Source organism: Herpailurus yagouaroundi, unplaced genomic scaffold (assembly GCF_014898765.1).
Source record: "Herpailurus yagouaroundi ecotype Mexico unplaced genomic scaffold, PumYag 100, whole genome shotgun sequence".
Lineage (NCBI taxonomy): Eukaryota > Metazoa > Chordata > Mammalia > Carnivora > Felidae > Herpailurus > Herpailurus yagouaroundi.
Genome location: NW_024412391.1, coordinates 27,989,564 through 28,009,679, shown reverse-complemented (window position 1 = coordinate 28,009,679; position 20,116 = coordinate 27,989,564). Strand labels below are relative to the sequence as shown.

The 20,116-nt window shown below is 41.1% G+C and overlaps 1 protein-coding gene across 2 annotated transcripts in view; it reads left to right on the top strand.

The window, feature by feature from the left end:
* The first annotated feature begins 808 nt into the window (after positions 1–808).
* Positions 809–20,116, top strand: part of CAV1 (caveolin 1) — a 34,977-nt gene continuing 15,669 nt past the window's right edge. The window contains exons 1-2 of one of the 2 annotated variants that reach the window (XM_040472175.1): positions 809–1,108; positions 2,525–2,689. In XM_040472175.1, the coding sequence (XP_040328109.1) occupies positions 1,079–1,108; positions 2,525–2,689 (195 nt within the window). In that variant the 5' untranslated portion in view covers positions 809–1,078. Of the gene's footprint in view, positions 1,109–1,713; positions 1,824–2,524; positions 2,690–20,116 lie in introns of those variants that run through there. The other variant, XM_040472176.1, reaches the window with a different exon arrangement.

The window sequence follows — 20,116 nt, the reverse complement described above, 5'->3', positions numbered from 1 at the left end:
ATCTTGACTCATGATAGCTCAAATGTAAAATGACTGCTTACTGTTTAATTCTTATGTTGCTTTATAATAAAGAAAGCAGCCCCAGATTCAGGAAGAGATAGAGCATTTTAATTGCTAACAATTTTTTAAACTTCTACTCAAACAGTAGAAAAACCAAGTCTCCTGTAACTCACAGCCAAGTACATTAGAAAAAACTCCTCTATGATAAACTTGCAGCCCAGTTAAATATTTCTACAATTGTAAATATTTTATGTTATTTTGTAAATACGGCATAACGTGTTGGCATAAATTTCCTTTGTTCCAAAAAGAATAGTAAACTTCAACATTTTCATTTATTTCAAAGCATTTGGGAGAATTTCAGAAGTGGTTTGGGAAATATTAAATTCTACATGCCTGCTTCTCCAAGTTTCCATCCACACCGACTAGATGTAAAGGATTGTCACCAAAAGCACACCACACACACGCGCCCACACAAATTCCTTCCTTGTGTTTAGACGAAAGGCACCTAAAGGTCCCGGGCCATTTTTCATCTCTTCCTCTGTGGAACAGGGAGATAGCTGTGTCTTGATCAGAGATGGAACGTGGGCGATGGGAAGAACCGGCTCAGAACAGAGCAGAATTCTTTCTGAAGCTCTGGTGCCCATACTGGGCATCTCTGCTTGTGCGCCGTGTCCCTGCACTCCCCACCCCTTCAGGGATGATGCACTGCAAAAACATTCGCTCTCCGCAGGACGCCTCTCAGTGGTTCATAACTGGGAAAATCTTGCCCCAGGTTTAAAATATCTGCCCAAGCAACTCAGAGCGGGTGAAACGCTTTTTCATTGCTCTTTCCTCCCTGCGGGCGCTCCCCACCCTCCGCTGCCAGAACCTCGGGGATGTGCCTAGACCCGGCGCAGCGCAAGTCCCGGCCAACCGCGAGCAGAACAAACCCTTGGCCGGCGGCCAGGAGGCTCCCTCCCAGCCACCGCCCCCCGCCAGCGCCTTTTTTTCCCCCATACAATACAAGATCTTCCTTCCTCAGTTCCCTTAAATAACAGCCCAGGGAAATCTCAGAGCCTTCATCCAGCCACGGGCCAGCATGTCTGGGGGCAAATACGTAGACTCCGAGGTAGGCTTGGGTGGGTGCGCGCCGGGCCCTGGAGAGCACAAGAAGTGTCTCCTTCTGCTATCTCCCACTCCAAATATTCCGACTGCTTTTCTTGCCCCAGCCCTCTCTTGACTTTAGAACACTCCTCTCGCGCTGGCACCTCTGAGGAATGGGCCTGGGCGGGGAGCTGAAGAGAAGGCAGGAATGTTTTAGATTTTCCTATCGAGAAAGGGGACCTGGGCCTCCCAAACTAGAGAGAGGAGGAAAAGAGGGCGGGGGTCCTGAAATTAGGTCTGCTTGCCGGACCGAGGACGTATTTCTAGGTGGGTCCGGGGTGCTGCTTTATTTCGGGACTCCCACCGTCCAATCCCTGACTGCTGGGAGGCGGCGAGCTGGAACGCAGGGTGGGAAGTCATTCACCCGCAATCCTGGGGACGGTCCCCGCGACTCCCCGCCAGGCACCTGGACCGGTTGGCCGGAACGGCAGAGTCATGTTTGCACTTTCCAAAGCTCTTGGGCCACCTCAAGAACTCTTCCTGCATCTTGGCGCCTGGAGGGGGTGTTTGGAGAAGGATGGAGCTCTACTCTCCCCAACTACCACCACCAGGTCCAACTACCCTCCTGCGCTCGGGCTCCGCCCGAGTGTGGAGACCTCGTTTTCCCAAACAGGGCCGCCGCTCAGCCACCGGCCGGCAGCCTAGGAGTGACCTGAGGGTGGGTCGAGGGCGCAGTGCAGGTGAGATACCATTGTTCTAGGGAGTTTAGGGGGGTTGACACATGGCTTGGCCCAGAGATGGGGGCTTTCGGGCGGGGAGAGCAGTGTAGGGACAAAGAGCGCAGAGGGAGATTGGGGGGTGGGGCGCGAACAGGTGCGAGGGATATGCGACCTGGAAGCAACAAAAATGGGGGCAGCCCATTTTTGGGTCGAGGGTGTTCAACCTGGATCTGAAAGATAAACTGGAAGAGCTTACTGAGAGGAGGAATGGGGGAGGGGAAAATGGAGCAGGTGAAGCACTCGGGGCGAGCGTGGCTTGGCGGAAAGAGTGGCTGGACAGACATCAGAGATCGGATCCCCTCGCCTGCTGGGGTCTCCGCGGGGTACCGCGGGGTACCTCCGGCAGGGCGCGCGCTGGGCGGGGGCCTGGGCTGACTGCGCCGCGGGGTTTGCCCTGACCCCTGGCGGCGGGCGGGGGAGACAGGAGCTCCCTGCCTGGTACGGAGGGGTGTGGTGTCCTCTGCTCGATCCTCTTAAAAAGCTAGCGGCGCCAAGGAGTTTACTGTGCGCTGAGCCACCGCTGCCGAAGCGGTTAGTTCGATTTTGAGCCTCGAGGTTTGCTCCGCCGCCAGCCTGACTTCTGATCACTTGTTTTCCTTTTTGAAATTTTCTTCCCATTGCCCGGACCACCCTCCCCCCTCCTGGCCGTCTGCCCTCCGCAGGGACATCTCTACACTGTTCCCATCCGGGAACAGGGCAATATCTACAAGCCCAACAACAAGGCCATGGCAGAAGAGATTAACGAGAAGCAAGTGTACGACGCGCACACGAAGGAGATCGACTTGGTCAACCGCGATCCCAAGCATCTCAATGACGACGTTGTCAAGGTAAGGTGAGGCGGCCACCGTATAAAGGACGCCCCCCCCACCCCACCCCCGCCCCTGAGACGCTGTCAGGGTTGGGACAGCTCTCTTCTGGCAAGCAGGCTGTGCATCCTTCTGTACCTTTGCCACACATATCGTTTTCTGGGCTTGATGTGTGGGAGCTCCAGCAGTTTTCAGAAATGTCACATATCCCCTCCCCCCTCCTGCTGGTTAGTTCAGCCGGAATGTAGCTAATGGAGTTTCATATAACTGCACTTTTCCTACAACTGCACTTTTCTCCTGGCAAATGAAACTCTGGATCTCTGCAACAGATTGACCCACCCTCCTTGGGAGGGTGGGACAGTTGCCCTGCAGGTCACCCTCTGTCTATTCCCAGGCTTAACGTCTAGTGAAGGGTGGTGCCCTATTGCACATAGAATTAAAGCAGTAAGGTCACTGCATAAGGTCTTGTGCCAAGATGAGAACCGGAATGCAGAGTGGGCAGATTATCGTAGCTCCAATCAAGATATTTTCTTGAAAATAATACAGTGGGTAAAAATGCTTCAGACTAAGTACAAGTAATACATATAGTACATATTATATATAATAGGATATAATGTTATACATATGAAAGGTATTTTAACTGGAAAGGTATTGTACTCATGCACAATCAAGCTAATTTACACAACAGAAAATAATGTGTACTTCTTGATTTCTCCCATAGACACCTCTAGTTAGGTATATAAAATTGTTTCTTCAGTGACTACCTGAGTCAGCCTTCCCTCAGCTAATGGGACACTCAGGTTGGAGTTCCTTTTTATACTTTCAGAATGTTTTTAGTGATTAAAAAAAAAAAAAGTTAATTGAATGAGTTATTGGCCAAATTTAGATTTCAATCAGTGGTCAGTTTTTGATTATCATTATATTATTCAACTTCGACCCTTTTAGCAAATCAAGTCAGAGAAATTTATTGTCTGAACCCATCTGGATTGGGAAATCATGGGTCTAAGCCATTCTTGGCAGAGAGTTTTCTTTGAGGGGTGGGGAAGGCCAAGGAAAATCCTGGCCTGAAAGATTACAGTGTGAAGACCCAATTCTGCATAACCCAGAACAGCCAATGGGGCAGATGAGTGATTTCCACGTACCCAGCCTTCTATCTGTGGATGGGAGGAGCTAGAGTTCAGAAACTGTTCACATTTATGAATAATATATTTCAAAAAGGGAAACAATTTAACCTGTAACTGGAAGGAAAATGTAACTGTCAGAACTGACTCTCTTGGCTTGCTGATGGAGGAAAAAGGAAAACTGGAGCATTAGCGGGTTTTTCTACTAGCCAGATTATGGAATATTTAAAAGCAGCAGCAATAACAAGAGTAGTTTATAAACTGGAAATTAAAGTTGATAAAAACTACTTACTAGAAGCATTACTTCAAAGGGGCAAGGGGGGCGGGGCAGGGCATTTTTTTTTTTTTTTTGCCAGTCTCATGTAGCTTTGGATGAGAAGAGATGCCAGGAAAAGAGGCAGATTTCAGAAAGGGCCAGCTTCATTGGAGCCTCCCTGTTGTTCCACCATAGTGTGAGTGGGGTTCCTGGAGCAAGCAAGCCTCCCAGGATGAGTCAGAGAGGCCAGCAGTGTGGATGTGGGTCTCTACACATAGCATGACTAAGCTGAGAAAGAAAGGCCCCACTGGGAAAAGAGACTTCAACACAGATGGAAAAAAGGCATAACAGGCTTAGAGGAAATAGCAGTTTACAGAATAGCATTTCAAAGAGCAAGTGTGGGGATCCTCATATTAAAAAAAAAAAAAATTAAAAGGAAGAGTTACAGCAAGCTCCTGCTGGCCTAGAGAAATCAAACTCCTCCCATTTGCTCCTATGAGCAAAACAAGACAGTTAGACAGAAAAATCCACCTTGGGAAGATTTTGGAGACCAGCTGCTTGGTCAAGAGAGGACTTCAGAGAATGCTCTACAAAGAGAGACCCAAGTTACAAGTACAAATTTTGCCCAAAGAGTGCTGTCTGCCAGTAGAGACGGGAAGGGTGGCCTATATTCTATGGAGACTCCTATTTTATAACTGTTTTTCTTTGAGTCCAAGCACAGACATGATGACAGAAAGAGGGATGATTCTCTCCAATGTACATGGCAGTAAATAATAAATTTCCCTAAATTTTCCTTTTGATGACACAGACTTCTTAAAATAACAAAATCATCCCGAGTTCTGTGAATGCACAGTAGCTTAAAACTTCATGTGATAATAGAAGAAACAGTGGTCAGGATACCAAATCAGGTAAGGAAAGGCCTGTTTGAAAGGCAAGCAGCTCCATAAAAGCTGCCTCTGCTGAGTCTGTCTTCTCTAGCCTCTTGTGGCTCTTTCATTTCAATTTCAAATAATTAACATTAAATAAAATTTAAAATTCAGTTCCTCAGTCACACTAGCCACAATCTGAGTTCTCAGTATATGAGGTTACTGGCTCCTGTATTAGCACAGGTACAGAACATTTCCATCATCATGGAAATTGCTTTTGGACAGCGCCAGACTAGTTCCCTGCACTTTTAAAAGTCTCTTATACCAAGTTTAGAAAAATAACTCTAGAAGGAGAAGAAATGAAACACTGATGTACAGTGTGAGGAACAGTATGGTTCATCTGCACAGTGTCCTTTCAGTCTCATAAAACAGCTACTTACGGAGGAAAAGAAAACTCAGAAGCTGGGTATGCCATGAATTTATATTTCAAGAGGGTAGAGTATTATCACCTATTCCACTAGTGATAATGACATAAATTGGTCTATACAATTCATTCCAATAAAATTAGTTTATCTCACTAAAGGTTTGCTATACTATGAGATATCTGTATAGACATTTGTCCAAAAATAGTAGGCTATGAATGCTTTTTAAAATTTCTTCTGATTAAAGTGATCACAACTTCGGACCCTCATTCTCTCTCTGAGATTACTGTCTTCTTTTTATGTTCACATTTTCATTTGTATGTTTACTATGCACTTATTTGTAACTTCTATATAAATAACATGGGTTCAGATATCATATTAGCCATCAATCAATTCCTTTGTTAAATTCATCATATGCTAGACTACACACTGTGTTACATACTACAAAGGATAATTCCCAAAATAAGTCCTAACAATCACAAGGATTACAGTTAGTGAGACAAGATGTAAATAGATAAAATGTTTAAAAAAATACACACACCATATCACAATAGTAAGTCACTGCCAAATGGTAACTAATGGGTCCTTTTTGCTTTGACTGCCAGGAAACATATAGCTAGATTTTAAGTTTCATTAACCCATGTTACTTACTCTTTCCCACATATGGTTTTGTATTTTCACTTTCTTTTTTAAGACAGGATATTTTATGTGGTGTCTACTATAAAACTTCTCATCATCATTTTGGAAATAGATCAAATATAATGTAATAAGTCAAAAGTAAGTATTATTGAATATTGAATAATAAAAAGGTTTTTAAAAAGTGAATGGTATTATCTTGATCTTGCTAATCAAACAATGTAGATGTATATCAGATTATCACATTGTACACGTTGAATACATTCAATTATACTTGTCAATTAATTCTTCAATAAAGTTTTTAAAAAAGGGAACGATAGGGGCGCCTGGGTGGCGCAGTCGGTTAAGCGTTCGACTTCAGCCAGGTCACGATCTCACGGTCCGTGAGTTCGAGCCCCGCGTCGGGCTCTGGGCTGATGGCTCAGAGCCTGGAGCCTGCTTCCCATTCTGTGTCTCCCTCTCTCTCTGCCCCTCCCCCGTTCATGCTCTGTCTGTCTCTGTCCCAAAAATAAATAAACGTTGAAAAGAAAAAAATTAAAAAAAAAAAAAAGTGAACGATATTGATGTTAAGTGTTAGGGAGACCTTCCTGTGGATAGCACAACAGGGTGAGGGAAGGGAGACGGATTATAGTTTAATAGAGAAGAGCACAAAAGAGTGCAATCTGAGTTGGATCACAAAGGACAAATAGAATGCAAATAGCAGGGAAAAGCACAGGAGGGCGTTCTAAATAAACCAGGCAGAGATGGGAATGTCTCATATAGGGCATGATGGAAGGTTTAGTAGCCCGTTTTGATCGGAATTAGAGAGTTCATGTGGCAGAATGGTACGTCATAAAGATGAGCCAGATGATCATGGCCAGACGGCAGAGTCCTTTATTCAGCACTCATGATAACTTTGGACTTTATCATCTCAGCAGTGAGCAGTGAGAAGGCAAGAAGACTTCAAGTTTGAGTATGACATGGTGAGGGTGGGCTTTCTGGAAGATGACTAGTTAAACTATACTATGTAAGGAAAGGTAGACAGTCTGGATGAGCAGAGAACTGTTAAGATGTAATTTTTTATTATGGTCTAGACATGAAATGAGAAAGACAGTATGCAGTGGCACTGGAGATAAAAAGCACAAAATGACAGAATTTTATAATTGGAAGAGAACATAATGGTTACCAGCCTAACTTCCAATTATTTAAGGGAAATTTAAATAAGGAAGTTTAAAATTTTATCCATGTTTTCAAATGATTACTGTCCAAAACAGATATTTTGAAATATAAGGAAGGATAGACAAGATTATGTGATTCTTATAGACTATTGCTTTGAGGGAAGGAATGAATTGAGACAATTCTGAGATTAGTTCTGAGAAAAATCAGAACATATGAGAGAAGAACTTGGTTGGAAAATAAAAATATGCATTTGTAACTTTCTATCCTAAAACTTGAATGTAATAATTCTTAAATATTTTCAGACACAAAATTTTCTTTGGAAGTCAAAAAAAAGTCATACACATGGTAATCAGACCGGTTTTGATTTCAAAATGACGTCCTAATGCCTCCCTGATCCCTTTCAGCTAGAAAGCACTCTAGAGCCATTGACAATTAATCTCAATATAAAGGTCATTTTTAATTCTCTGTTTATTTGATATACATATAATCAAAGCATAAAACTTAAAAGATCAGATGGTCTCAAAGCACTCAGTACCCTATTAATATTTTCTTCTGTTGGAGTCGGTTTTGTTGGTTTATTTGTGTAGGAGATAGCTTCACAAGAAGGTGATACACATGCCACATAGGATGAGATCATGCATGGAATTCAGAATCTCCAGCTTGTAAAGGAGCATTATGGTCATTTTTGGTGGGAAATTATTCTCACATCACTGAATAAAGAATAATACTAAGTTGGGGGTTATTATTCATTCATAAGCATCTGAAAACACAACTTTAGCCAACAATGATATACGTTTTAAATGTTTATTAAAAGAAAGTCTTTTTTTCTTCTCCATCTCCTGTCATCAAAAGACACTGAAAGATTAACTCAAATTTGGTTTGGTTATGAAATTTCATAAAACTTATTAAAATTTAGACAAGATACACCAAATGTCTTTGAATTATGAAAAAGTTCATGGTGTGGCTTATTCTTCCAATTAACAACAGCACTGGCTACATTTTAAAAGGGCTTAAAGTAAGAACAGCTGCAATAGTAAACAGCATCTGGAAAGTCCAGTAATTTGAAAAACCACCTGCTTATGCATCCTGCCCACTCAAGTCCATAAAATAACAGACATTTTCATATTCTGAGTGAAACTGCTTTAATTTGCCCTACTTTTCAACATAAGTTCTCTATGATGAAACAGAGAATTGGCCCCTGCAAGAACAGGGCTGCGCGCACTGATCTGTGGGGTTCTGGACCCTTTCATGATACTCCTGGCTTGGTTTGTGTGAGGAAAGGGCAAGGGTGCTGTTTTCATACAAAGGTGATTTATGCCAAGAAACACTCTTTTTTCTTCCACACTCTGGATCTTATATATATTATCTGCTTTACAGTACCCTAAAGCCATAGAGAAAGAGATTTGCTTACTATACTTCTTTTAAAAGAAGTTTCTTAAAAAAAGAAGCCCCCAGCCCCAAGATAAATGCCTGGTGTATAGGTACTCAGAGGCACCTTGATAGAGTGGAAAGAGTATTGTGCCAAGATAAGAAAAAATATTTTTGCAACTTTTGTAACTTTCTTCTCTAAAACTTGAATGTAATCATTCTTAAATATGCACAGACACAAAATTCTTTTCCTTTAACAGTCAAGGGAAAGCATACACATAGTAATCAGATCAGTTTTGGTTTCACCATAATGGCCTAAAACTTTCATGATCTCTTTCAGTTAGAAAGTATCTAGTCCCATTAGTGGAAGACTGGACACCAAGGAAGAAGTAAAGAATGGTGGGGCCAACAGTAGTCCCTGAGAATTGGGCTTATAAATAGGAATCTAACTTGTTTGGCTAATAAAAGCTAATAAACACCAGCCCTAAAAATATTTTGGGCAAGCTATTTTGTTTCTATGCTTCAATTTCTCTAAGTATAAAGAAAAGAATGAGAATCATTCTCATATAATAGCATTCCCTCAAAAAGTCATCTACCTTTAAGTAAATAATTATTACGTACTATGCCAGTGGCTACCATATGGAGCAAGATAGATAGGAGCACTACTCACAGAGTATAAAGCTATTTCCTTGCCTCTATATAGTTTACTTTGCAAACTTTTGCTGGAATTTCTTTAACAAATTCTACTGTCGTTAAAACTTTATAACCTTCAGGGCTTAGTTCAAAAAATGACTCATTTGGGGCACCTAGGTGGCGCAGTCGGTTAAGCGTCCGACTTCAGCCAGGTCACGATCTCGCGGTCCGTGAGTTCGAGCCCCGCGTCGGGCTCTGGGCTGATAGCTCAGAGCCTGGAGCCTGTTTCCGATTCTGTGTCTCCCTCTCTCTCTGCCCCTCCCCCGTTCATGCTCTGTCTGTCTCTGTCCCAAAAATAAATAAACGTTGAAAAAAAAATTAAAAAAAAAATGACTCATTTATAATGCCTCAAATTGTTCCTGAGCCAGTAAACAAGGCATGGGCAAAATAAGGAACATATATATTTTTAAACAATTTGCCTCTGTTTCTGTCCTATTTAAAATGTAATTAAATTATGGAAAATATTTCTGTTCTTTCATATTCTCTCTTCCAGCATTGGCTCTCAACTTCTAATACTCCTATTGAATCCTTAAAATTTGCAGCTCTTTAAGAACCTTATAGCCTCTTTACAAACCCAAGAGGGTTATAAAAATGTGGCTAGGCATCAGAATCACCAAAGGAATTTTTTTAAAATATAGGTGCCCGGGGAGGCTGGGTGGCTGTCGGCTGAGCGTCCGACTTCAGCTCAGGTCATGATCTCATGGTTTGTGAGTTCGAACCCTGCATGGGGCTCTGTGCTGACAGCTCAGAGCCTGGAGCCTGTTTCGGATTCTGTGTTTCCCTTTCTCTCTGTCCCTCCCCCACTTGTGCTCGCGCTCTCTGTCTCTCTCTCTCTCTCAAAAAATAAATATTTAAAAAATTTTTTAAAAATACAGGTGTCTGACCTTACTATAGATCGATTAAGTTAGAATATCTAGAGTTGGAGCCTAAGGATCTATATTTTTCAAAATTCCCTATATGATTTTCACAATGTAACTACATTTTGTATAGGTTTAGAAAGTTTGGCTTAAAGACATACACCATGGATGGCTCTATCCTAAGAAAATAGAGGACTATATAGTAACACTGTATAATTCTAGATATTCTCCCTTCCAGAAGAATATTTGAGGATTAGGCTAGCTTAAACCTACCAGAGAGTTTTGAAACACCATGAAAGGCTCCCAAATCTACTTTGCTCAATGATTCTCCATCCCTTGAGGCCACTTGGGTTTATAGCCAACCATAAACTTAGCACTGCAGGGTGACCTAGGAGTGGGTAGCCACAGGCTCTAGTTTGTCCCATTCAGACCAGTTGGTAGTGATCAGCCCCAAGTAACTATTGGCCTCTTAATATGGCCCTTAATAGTGCCATAATAGGCCTTAATAGATATGGCCTCTTAATAGTGCCCCTTCCACATTCAGAAGTGTCATAGCTTAAGAGATAAATTATATGGTCACAGATGGATTGGCAATGGCCTATAGCTGATTCCTATAACTTGGATTACACTGGATATCCCTACACACACTAATTTTTAGCAGGATGGGCAAAATTTCCACACGCCAGGCATGACATGCCTTTCTTTCCAGCTGACCCCTTCCTGCCCTTCATCGCAACCATCAAGCTGCACTGTAACTTGAAGGAGGAGCTCTTAAGTGCCAATCTACTCTACTGTCAGCCTTTAGTTTCTCTCCCTGCAACAGGGAGAGAAAACAGGGTTAATGAAACTGACATCCTTCCATCACATATTTTGTCAATTCCTCTGTCAAGGATTAAAATGTTTAAAATAGTTTTAACTATTTTTCAGTTAGTCCAGGAAACATAAAATGGCATGCTTTTCACATGAACCATTGTTTAGGGTTGGGGGAAGTGTTTTTAATTTTGTCTTAAAGGAAATCTGCATGATCCATGTACTGTGCAACTACCAGGGGAATTCTTTGATAGAACGGATTTACACCTGCACAGAATACATACTTCCTGCCTCTCATGGGAACTATGTTGATGTTTCAGATATAAAATACATCTTGTTTTCTTTTATTGAACCTTGAAAAGATGTCTTCTTGTTGGTCATTATTTCATGGCAGGGGAAATACATATTCCTAAAGGCACAACCAAGCTTCCTCTTCAGCTACTGTCAGCTGTTTAGGTAATTAAGAGCCAGGCATTTTTAATTTGGAGGAGGCTTAAATAAATTTGATGTTGTGTATATGTGCTTAATATTCTATCTTACAGCAATTTAAAAGTAAAACTTTTAAAGCTGTATTCAATATATAAACCTTTCCTGAGCCCAGCAAGGACATTACAGTAAAAATGGACATTGATAGAGTCTATGTAAAAAGATAAATTGTGTCTAGAGCTTGCATTGGATCATCTATTTGTTGCAGGTATCAAACACAATTACATCTTCTCACTTACAATGAGTAACTGGAAAAGATGCTGATATAGGGACCCAAGTAGTTGAGAAAGTGTAAGACTGGGAAAAAAAGAAGCAAAGAGAGAGAAAAAAAGAAGGCCCCTTCTCCCTATCTTGCCATCCACTCTGTGCTAGAATGAGCTTTGCACATGCCAACTCCAGTAGCCCCATGTCCATTTCTTTCTTTGCACAATGCTGCCATGTCTGATGACACAGTCAGTGGGGCGAAAGCAAGGGACACAACCAATACCCAGATCAGCAGGGTCTTCTGTGCCCAGCCAAGGCATTTGTCCCTTTATAAGCCACAGCAATCCACCAAGGCATTATTAGGCCAGGAAGCGAACTGATGAGATATGACCTTTACTAATAAAAAGGGCTAAATTCAAGCAGTGGGGCCATCCAAAGGGTGCCAGATGTGCAGGCAAGAGTCAAACAGGAGATGGGATGCTTCTGCCAACATTCCTACACACTAGCTCAGTGGCACAGATTACTTACTCCTCCAATGACCCTTTGAGGTAGGGACTATTATTATTATCACCATTATATTCCCTTTGCAGATAAGGAAGCTCAGGCTTATTCATTTACTCAGAATTACATAGGTAAGAAGTGGTTGAGTCAGAGTTTGAACCTAGACAGTGAGATTCTAGAGCTCAGGTTCTTAACCATTGTACTCCATTCAGTGCCTCTCTCTCTCTCTCCAGCAATAGATCATAGTCCAAGCAGACAGTCATGTCACCACAGTGCAGAAAGAGATGACTGTGTTCTCAGAGTAGGTGGACAGCATTTGGCAAGGGGGATTCCAGAAGTCCTCTGAGTTGGGAGTGACAGGCCTGTAGTCCTAAGGTCAGACTCTAGATGCTGGCAGGTGGGTTGGGGAAGGAGGGAAAAGGACCAATGTGAAGACTAATGTAAGACCCCAGACCTCAAGAAATCTAGATGCTGGGTGAGTTCCCAATAAGACAGGGAGGGTCAAGTCCCAAAGACCAGAATTGGGGTACAAAGTGGGGATGTGGTCTCAGTGACTAAAGAGTAATACATGCCCAGAACCAGACAAGATGCAGTGCTGGCTTGTGCTCAATCACCTGGGTCTTTAAAGCATCCTGATTGCCCAGGTTGGCCAAAGTGCCTGGGGTGTGGCTGGTCCTACCTGGATGTGTGGGGAGGAGGAGCAGATGTGAGAGAATGAGGCACGTCCTGACAGGCACTTTCAATTTAACAGCTTTATTTAAGGTTCTCAATTTGCCTATTCGATTTTCTAGACGTTTGTGCTGTTACAGTAAAACGTTGTGAAAACAGAAAACAGTTGAGAAAAACCTTAGTTTTATGCTAGTAGGAGAAATGCCTCTTTAATCCTGAAAGTAGTTTCTCTGAGACTTCCTCCCTAGTAATTATGTATTTGTTCTCAAAAACAAATGCCAGAAGTAAGGAACAGACTTAATAAGGCATTTTACAAGGGACCATTAATCTCTCAGAAGAACAATGGGAATGTTTTATCAATCATGGCTCACTGTTGGCCTTTTCTATATGATTAGCAGTAATAAAATATAGCTGGAAATGGGTATACCAAAATATGTCAAGGAAATGGAATTGCATTCATTGTAGATCACCAATTATTTTGGTTAGGTCAACAGATCTCTTCCTTACTTGATCCTGAGCACCATGCTTTTTAATAGGGAGAGAAATTGCCCAAAATAGTTAATAATCACCATTTCACCGAACTATTTTAAGTAAACACCTCCATTACTGTAGTTATAGAGGTGAGAATGAGAGTCATTCTCAGATAATGTACTCCGTTAGAAAGGCCATTTAACAAATATTTAAGAAGCATGCACTCCAAACCAGGCACAAAGCATGTCCTGAGTCCTTCCACACCAGAGTCTTCCTGACAGAACCACAGCCTTCTGCCAGGGCTCATCTGAGACATGGGCGCCTCTGTTAGCTTTTGCTGACCAATCTCATAGGAATTGGTTATCTCTTTTCTTCGCTTCCACCACATTTTGTTTTTATCTCTATTTTGGTATACATCAAAGCCTTCTAAGTATTCTGCTTCTCTATCCCCATGTCCTCCCCACCTTCCCTTTCCACTGCATGCCTGAGTCCTTCAGAGCTGGACAGTGACCCCCTGGTGGCCCCAGAATTGTGGCTGCCCAGTGCCCACCCCAGGGCCCCACACTGAGTCTGCCATCAGAAAATGGATGTCAAGTTGTCTGCTGAAATTCTTCTTTAAGTAACTGAATGTCTCCTGCAAGTGAAAGGACAACAGGATTACATTATTGAGTGTCTTCCTTTGCCCCTTTCTCTATGGCAGCCACATTTTAAACCTTCTAAAAAAAAACATATCCAGATAATAAAGAAATCCAAAAATATCAACTCTATTTACTAAAGTAAAGAGAAAACATGTTCTGTGTATATGTTTATTATTAAAAATTTTATTTTTGTCTCCAGTTTGAGGAGGACACAAATGCATCTCTCCTGAGCCTTCAGTGAGCAGGCTATGGCACCTGGATGGTCTCCCAGGGCCTGGGGGATAAGGATAATCTCCTAAGTTTCTGGCACGTAGGGCAGGCAAATTCCCAGAATGCCAAGAGATGCCATTATTGATGTTTGACATTGCCCACTGGGGCCAGAAGACTGACAGTTGGATACTGGGACACATGAGAAATCCCTTACAAAGAAGGGGGTAAGAACTCCCTGTCAGACCACCCATATGCCTCTGGACAATGGCAAACATCAGAGGAATGACTAAGTCAGGAGACAGCTTTGAAGAAAAATTCAAACCTTCCACACCTGAAGGAGCCAAAAGCTTTGAGAAACCCAAGCTTCTTTTTCCTTCTCTTTGGCTTTATTACTTCTAGATCTTAAGTACATAGAGCTCTGAGATTTTACTAACTGGTAGGTGGTAACCATTAATCCACTATTCCAACAGCATAGAAGTTTCTTTGTACCTCAGAGGTCCTCTCTCATAGGTCTCAGGTTTAAGAAGGAGAAGGAGGAGAAAGAGGAGAAAGAGAAGGAGGAGAAGAAAAATGGACCAATACATATAGATGTCTCTAGAAAGGATCAGACATCATTCATTTCATTGTTGATGTCTGTCCCAAATGAAAAGAAGTTAGCTCCTTTTCCATCCTTTCTCTCATCTCCTGTGAGAAGAAGTGGATTTACTGCAATATGTATAAAAGTAAGACTTTTTGGTTTGACTCCAGTTTCCCTATCAACAAGCTAAGTATAGGAGATCAGGATCTTATTTAGTTAAGAATAGATAGGACTAGAAAGTAGCCATCAAAAAAAGGGTGATGATGTGTAATGAGAATTTTAGGTGTGACTGGTATCTAACATACAGCCAAGACCACAGCCCTACCTAGCACATTTAATATTTTATCAATGACTGGAATGAACAAGAGGACTCACAACTTACAAATGACACCAATTACAATGACCTTGTTAATATCTGTGATTAATATCAAAGTGGTTGTGACAAATTATAAGTAGCCCATAAATATAGGGCCTATATTTATGGCCCTATTAAGATAAAGGCCTATACAAAGTGAGATAATGATAAATGACTAGAAATAAAATGTATAGATATTAAGTAGGAAACAATTTATAAAAATTTTATAAAAATTTATAAAAAATAAGGTAAATTTATGAAAAATAAGAAAATACCAGGAAAAGGTTGTCATTTCTGTGGAAATTTGATGTGGAAAACCGAGATGCTTGGTGAGCATAATGGATATGGAAACCCTTTGTTGTAATTCCACAGTCTATAAGGGACCAAGATCTCCAGGGTGATAATCACTATTGTAAATGTGCCCTTAAATGAATCCACAATGCTCCATTCCCCTTGGGCAATAGGGGATGCAAGCTAGTCTACCAGTTGTTCATAAACACTAAACATCTCAGTAATATAATGATACTTTAAAGGAAGTATAATAGATGGAATCAAATGGACAATGCAATCAGAAGAAATGTCACCTACAAGATTCTTTACTTCATTTGCTATTTGTCAGACTTATTAAAAATGTGTTCTGTTTTGATCTTATGAGGGAGGTAGAGATGCTAGAAAGATCCCACAGAAGAGCAAAAGGAAGGAGATAAGGGATGAAGAGAAACCTCCAGGTATGGCTCAGAAGGGACTTCTTTGTCTGGACAATTTTTTAGAAGAGTTGGAAGGGAACATGGAATGACAGCTGACTTTAGGTATTGCCAGGTTATTATGAGACCAATCACCATTCAGGACAAGGAAAAGGGAGGAAGGGATGTACACTTTAAAAAAAAAGTGTTAGGTTTCCTGGGAGAAGAAATTTCAAGTAATAAGAGGGGTTAATCCCAGGAATGTGTCACAGAGGTTGTTTTATAATAGTTGTGTGTTAAATTCCTTACTTGTCTATGTAACTTGTCTATGTAACTGCTATGTAACTGCTCAAATTCCTCTACCTCTGCAATTACAAATAGATGTATAACAGCATTGACACACAGTCTCATAATTAAGCACTGGCATACATATGAGCACTTTTCCTCTATTCCAGCAGGATACCTGGTTTGTTTGAGGGCAAAGAGGAGTTGGTATGGCATTGTTTTAAACAGTGGTTGGGAATGCATGGGTAAACATCTGAAAGTAGAACACTGAAAAATGCATGCATTGTATGTACCAAAAGGTCAGTATGAAATATTATCTCTATGGCAAGCCTGCCCATCCACTCCCACCTACACATTGCATATTCAAACAATTTCACAGTTTGTATAAACCCCTATTGTGATTTAAACTCACTAGACAGTATGGCTTCTGCAAAGGGGTGGCTGTTTTGTGACTTTAGACCACATGATTTAGGCATAAATCATCGGGGGAACATCTCAAAATACTGTTGTATCCCATCCCCAGAAATTCTAACTGAACTAATTTACGATGGGGCTCAGGCCTATGTATTGTTATTTGTTTTTTTTTTTTTTTCTTATTGTTGTTTTTTGTTTTTTGTTTTTCTGAAAGCTTTCCAGGTTAGGCTAATGTACAGCCAGATTTGAGTCTGGTTTAGAGTCTGAATTTCTTAATAATAAAATTATGTGCCATTATAAAACTTTCAGGACCATAAGGGCCATCATGGGGAAATTATTCCTTCTCAGGGTCTTCATTTTGGGGAATCCTTAGCATTTTTATTGGAGTATGATATTGTCTCTCAAATTCCTATTACAAAAAATACTTTCTGGAACTGTAGTATAGCAACTGTATAAGACAGACTTTGTATGTGGGATAAATCTCGTGTCACTCATGTGATCCAGTCCTGTTGTTTCCCTTTTCTTTTGCTCATTCTTTCTATTCTCCCCAAGAGGAATATGATCTGGTTACAGTGTCATCCCCATTCCCCTTTTTCTACATGGTTCACAGCTCAGGCATACTAAGAATGGAGCTAACAACATGCACTGATTTTTCTTCTACTGGTACAGAGGCCACAGGAAGCTTCACTGGACCTAGCAACAGGCAGGTCTCTGTCGTTTCTCTAGTGCCTGGCACAGAGAAGAGAGAAGTGCTTTACTGATGCCAATTCCTCCTCAGAGCAGATGGGGAAACTGAGCCTCAGAAAAAGTCTGAATTCTACCCTTTCTTGGACACTGACCTCAAGTGTTGCCTTGAGGCTTAGAAAGGTCACTTGGACCCTCTGGACAGCAGTTTCTTCACCTATAGCAATCAATAAGAGACTAGATGGTCCCTAAGTTGCTTTCATTTCTAAAATTCTATGATCTGGTTGACCAGTATTCATAAGAGTGGAAGCCTGTAAAGGTATATGAAGTCCATTCAGAGAGAATGGTGGAAGACTCCTCATCAATACTACTTTTATTACTTTCTTCCTAGATTTTACCAATCGTCATTCTCATTCTTAATATTCAGGCTGTGGGATTCAGTTAAATCATCTTTGAAGTACTGAGCTAACGACAGATGACATGCTGAATAAACTACCAATAAATATTTGGTACTCAAGAGATGAGGAGCTGGAGTTCATTTTCCCTTCTCATCTGTGCTCAGAACTGTGGTCTTCCCTGTTATTGTCCTTGCCTCAAAACTGTCTGCTTGTGTCCCAAGATAGACCAGAAAATCAGTTCCAAAGTAGATTACAAACTTTCAGTAATCTTTTTTTGTAACCAGTTTATTCCTCTTCATTCACTTAACAGATTACACCCTTACTTACAACTTTAGAGCAATGGTCTTAAAAAAGTCTGACTAAATAAAAAATGCTCAGACTTTCTGAGTGCTGACAGTTGTCAAATTCACCTAGCCCATGTGGCCACATTTCTGAAGTTCTTTTAACAGCCCATCTGAGAGCAATAGAATCAGATGACTAAGAGCTATGCAGCAGAAGCACTATTACTTTGAGTCCGATTTTCCCGTTAGCCAGCTATAATTTATTTCTCTCTGACCCATATAAAGTTTCAAATTTAGGGCCCTGTATGATTTTAATCCTATCACTTAGCACCCAACCTGTACGATGCCAAAGCTAAACATGAATTCAGACCACCTGAACCTTCTTCAGGAACTAATCAACTCCCTAAGCAAAGCTATGTCTAAATCCATAGGTTTGAACCCAAATTTCATGAGAAGCAAAAATTGAATTAATCTGAGTTTGCTGTTATTAATCACCTTTGATCACTCTTTCACCAAAATTACTAAGACTGTGTTAGAATAACTTAATGCGATCAATAAATGCAATTACTAACCCTTGGATGGGATAATAACATATTCAGAACTTCTTTCCTAAAGGACATTTTATCAGGTTGGTGCTCTTGTAAATAGAAGAGAGAGAAATATAGCTAAGCAAATGGCAGCATTAACTAATTCATTCATTTATTCAGCAAATATTAATTTAGTACCTAATATATTCCAGGGAGGTGAGAGCCTGAGTGGCTTAGTCAAGTGTCTGACTCTTGATTTCAGCTCAGGTCATGATCTCACAGTCCTGAGACAGAGCCCTGAGTCAGGCTCTATTCTGGGCATGAAATCTGCTTAAGATTCTCTCTCTCTCTCTCTCTCTCTCTCTCTGCCCTGCTTGTGCTCTCTCTCTCTCTCTCTCTCTCTCTCTCTCCTTCCCTCCCACACACGTGCATGCGTGCATGCACACGCGCACACACACACACCAAACTATATTTCAGGGAGGTTATAGTCTAGTAGCAGAAATAATCTCTCTCTAGCTCTTACCCTCTCTCCCTCTCTCTTTCTCAAACACACACTCACTCAATCAAACCATTAAATAAGTGTCAGAAAGGCTGGATGATAAAACATCCAGGTGAGAAAAGGGGTGGGGACCAGAAAGAAGTCTTTGAAGAAAGAACATTTAGGTTAATACATGAAAACTCCAAGCTAGCCAGGTGAAGAGTGATGGAAGGAGAGTTCCAAGCAAAACTAACAGGAGGTAGGAAGGCCCTAAAACAGGGAAGGACTCGGGTCATTGTCCTGAAAGAAATTACTCAAAATTCCAGTCTAAATTCAAATTATTACTGATTTGGGGAGGAGCAAGAAAGAAAATTCCTCTGTCACCTTAATAATAAGGTGGTGCACCACAGAAGGACATCACCCCTCTCTGGTAATGATTCCTGAATAAGCTTGAGCAGCCAGAGGTCATCTCTATTTTATTTGCACTGCCCCCTTCTCAATGACTCATAACCAGCTATGTTTCTTTGTTTTACTTATTCCATCCTCAAAAGTAGGTGTTTCATAAATACTGAACAAATGAATGAATGAATGAATGAATCAATTAATCAATCAACTCATAAGGCCATAGTACTATAAACCAAAAGTGCCTGCAATAAACATACAAGCATTCTAGGCTATAAATATTTCTAAAGTTCAGGTCCTAGCTCATCGTATCAAATTATGATTTTCTAGAGCAGTAGTTTTCAACCAGGGATAATTTTGCTCTCCCTCCTAAGGGATATTTGGCAGTGTCTGGAGTTATTTTCAATTGTAACAGTTTAGGGGGTACTACTGGCATCTATTGGGTGGAGGATAGGGATACTGATAATTATTCTACAGTGCACAGGACAGTACCCCTACTTTCACCCCACAACAAAGAATTATCCAGCCCAAAATGCCAACAGTGCTCAGATGGAGAAACCTTGTGGTAGAAGTTAGGGTCTGTGTCTTGAGAACCACATAATGGCTGTGATTATCCTTGCTTAGACCTGACAAGAACTCTAGTTTAGATCCTTTTCCTTACTTGCCTAGCAATGTTCAAACCTGCAGAGATTTATTTCATTAATTTTCTATTTGTTTAATAAACAGACTCTAAGCACTGGAGGGGAAAATATTCCAGCAGTGAGGTAAGATGAATGCTATTAGTAACCCTAGTTGACTTAACTGAATGGTAGGAAATAACTCCCACCATCAGGAAGTGAATTGTAGAAACTGAAAAGAAGTTAAGAGGGTTGGAAATGCTCTGGTTCAAACAAATGTCTATGCAGACCAATCGGTAGTTTGAAAATGGTGAAGACATTTCCGTTTCTTGTGTCTTTGTTAGAATGGAAAGAGCTTTTATTTTCTTTAGTGTGGTAATC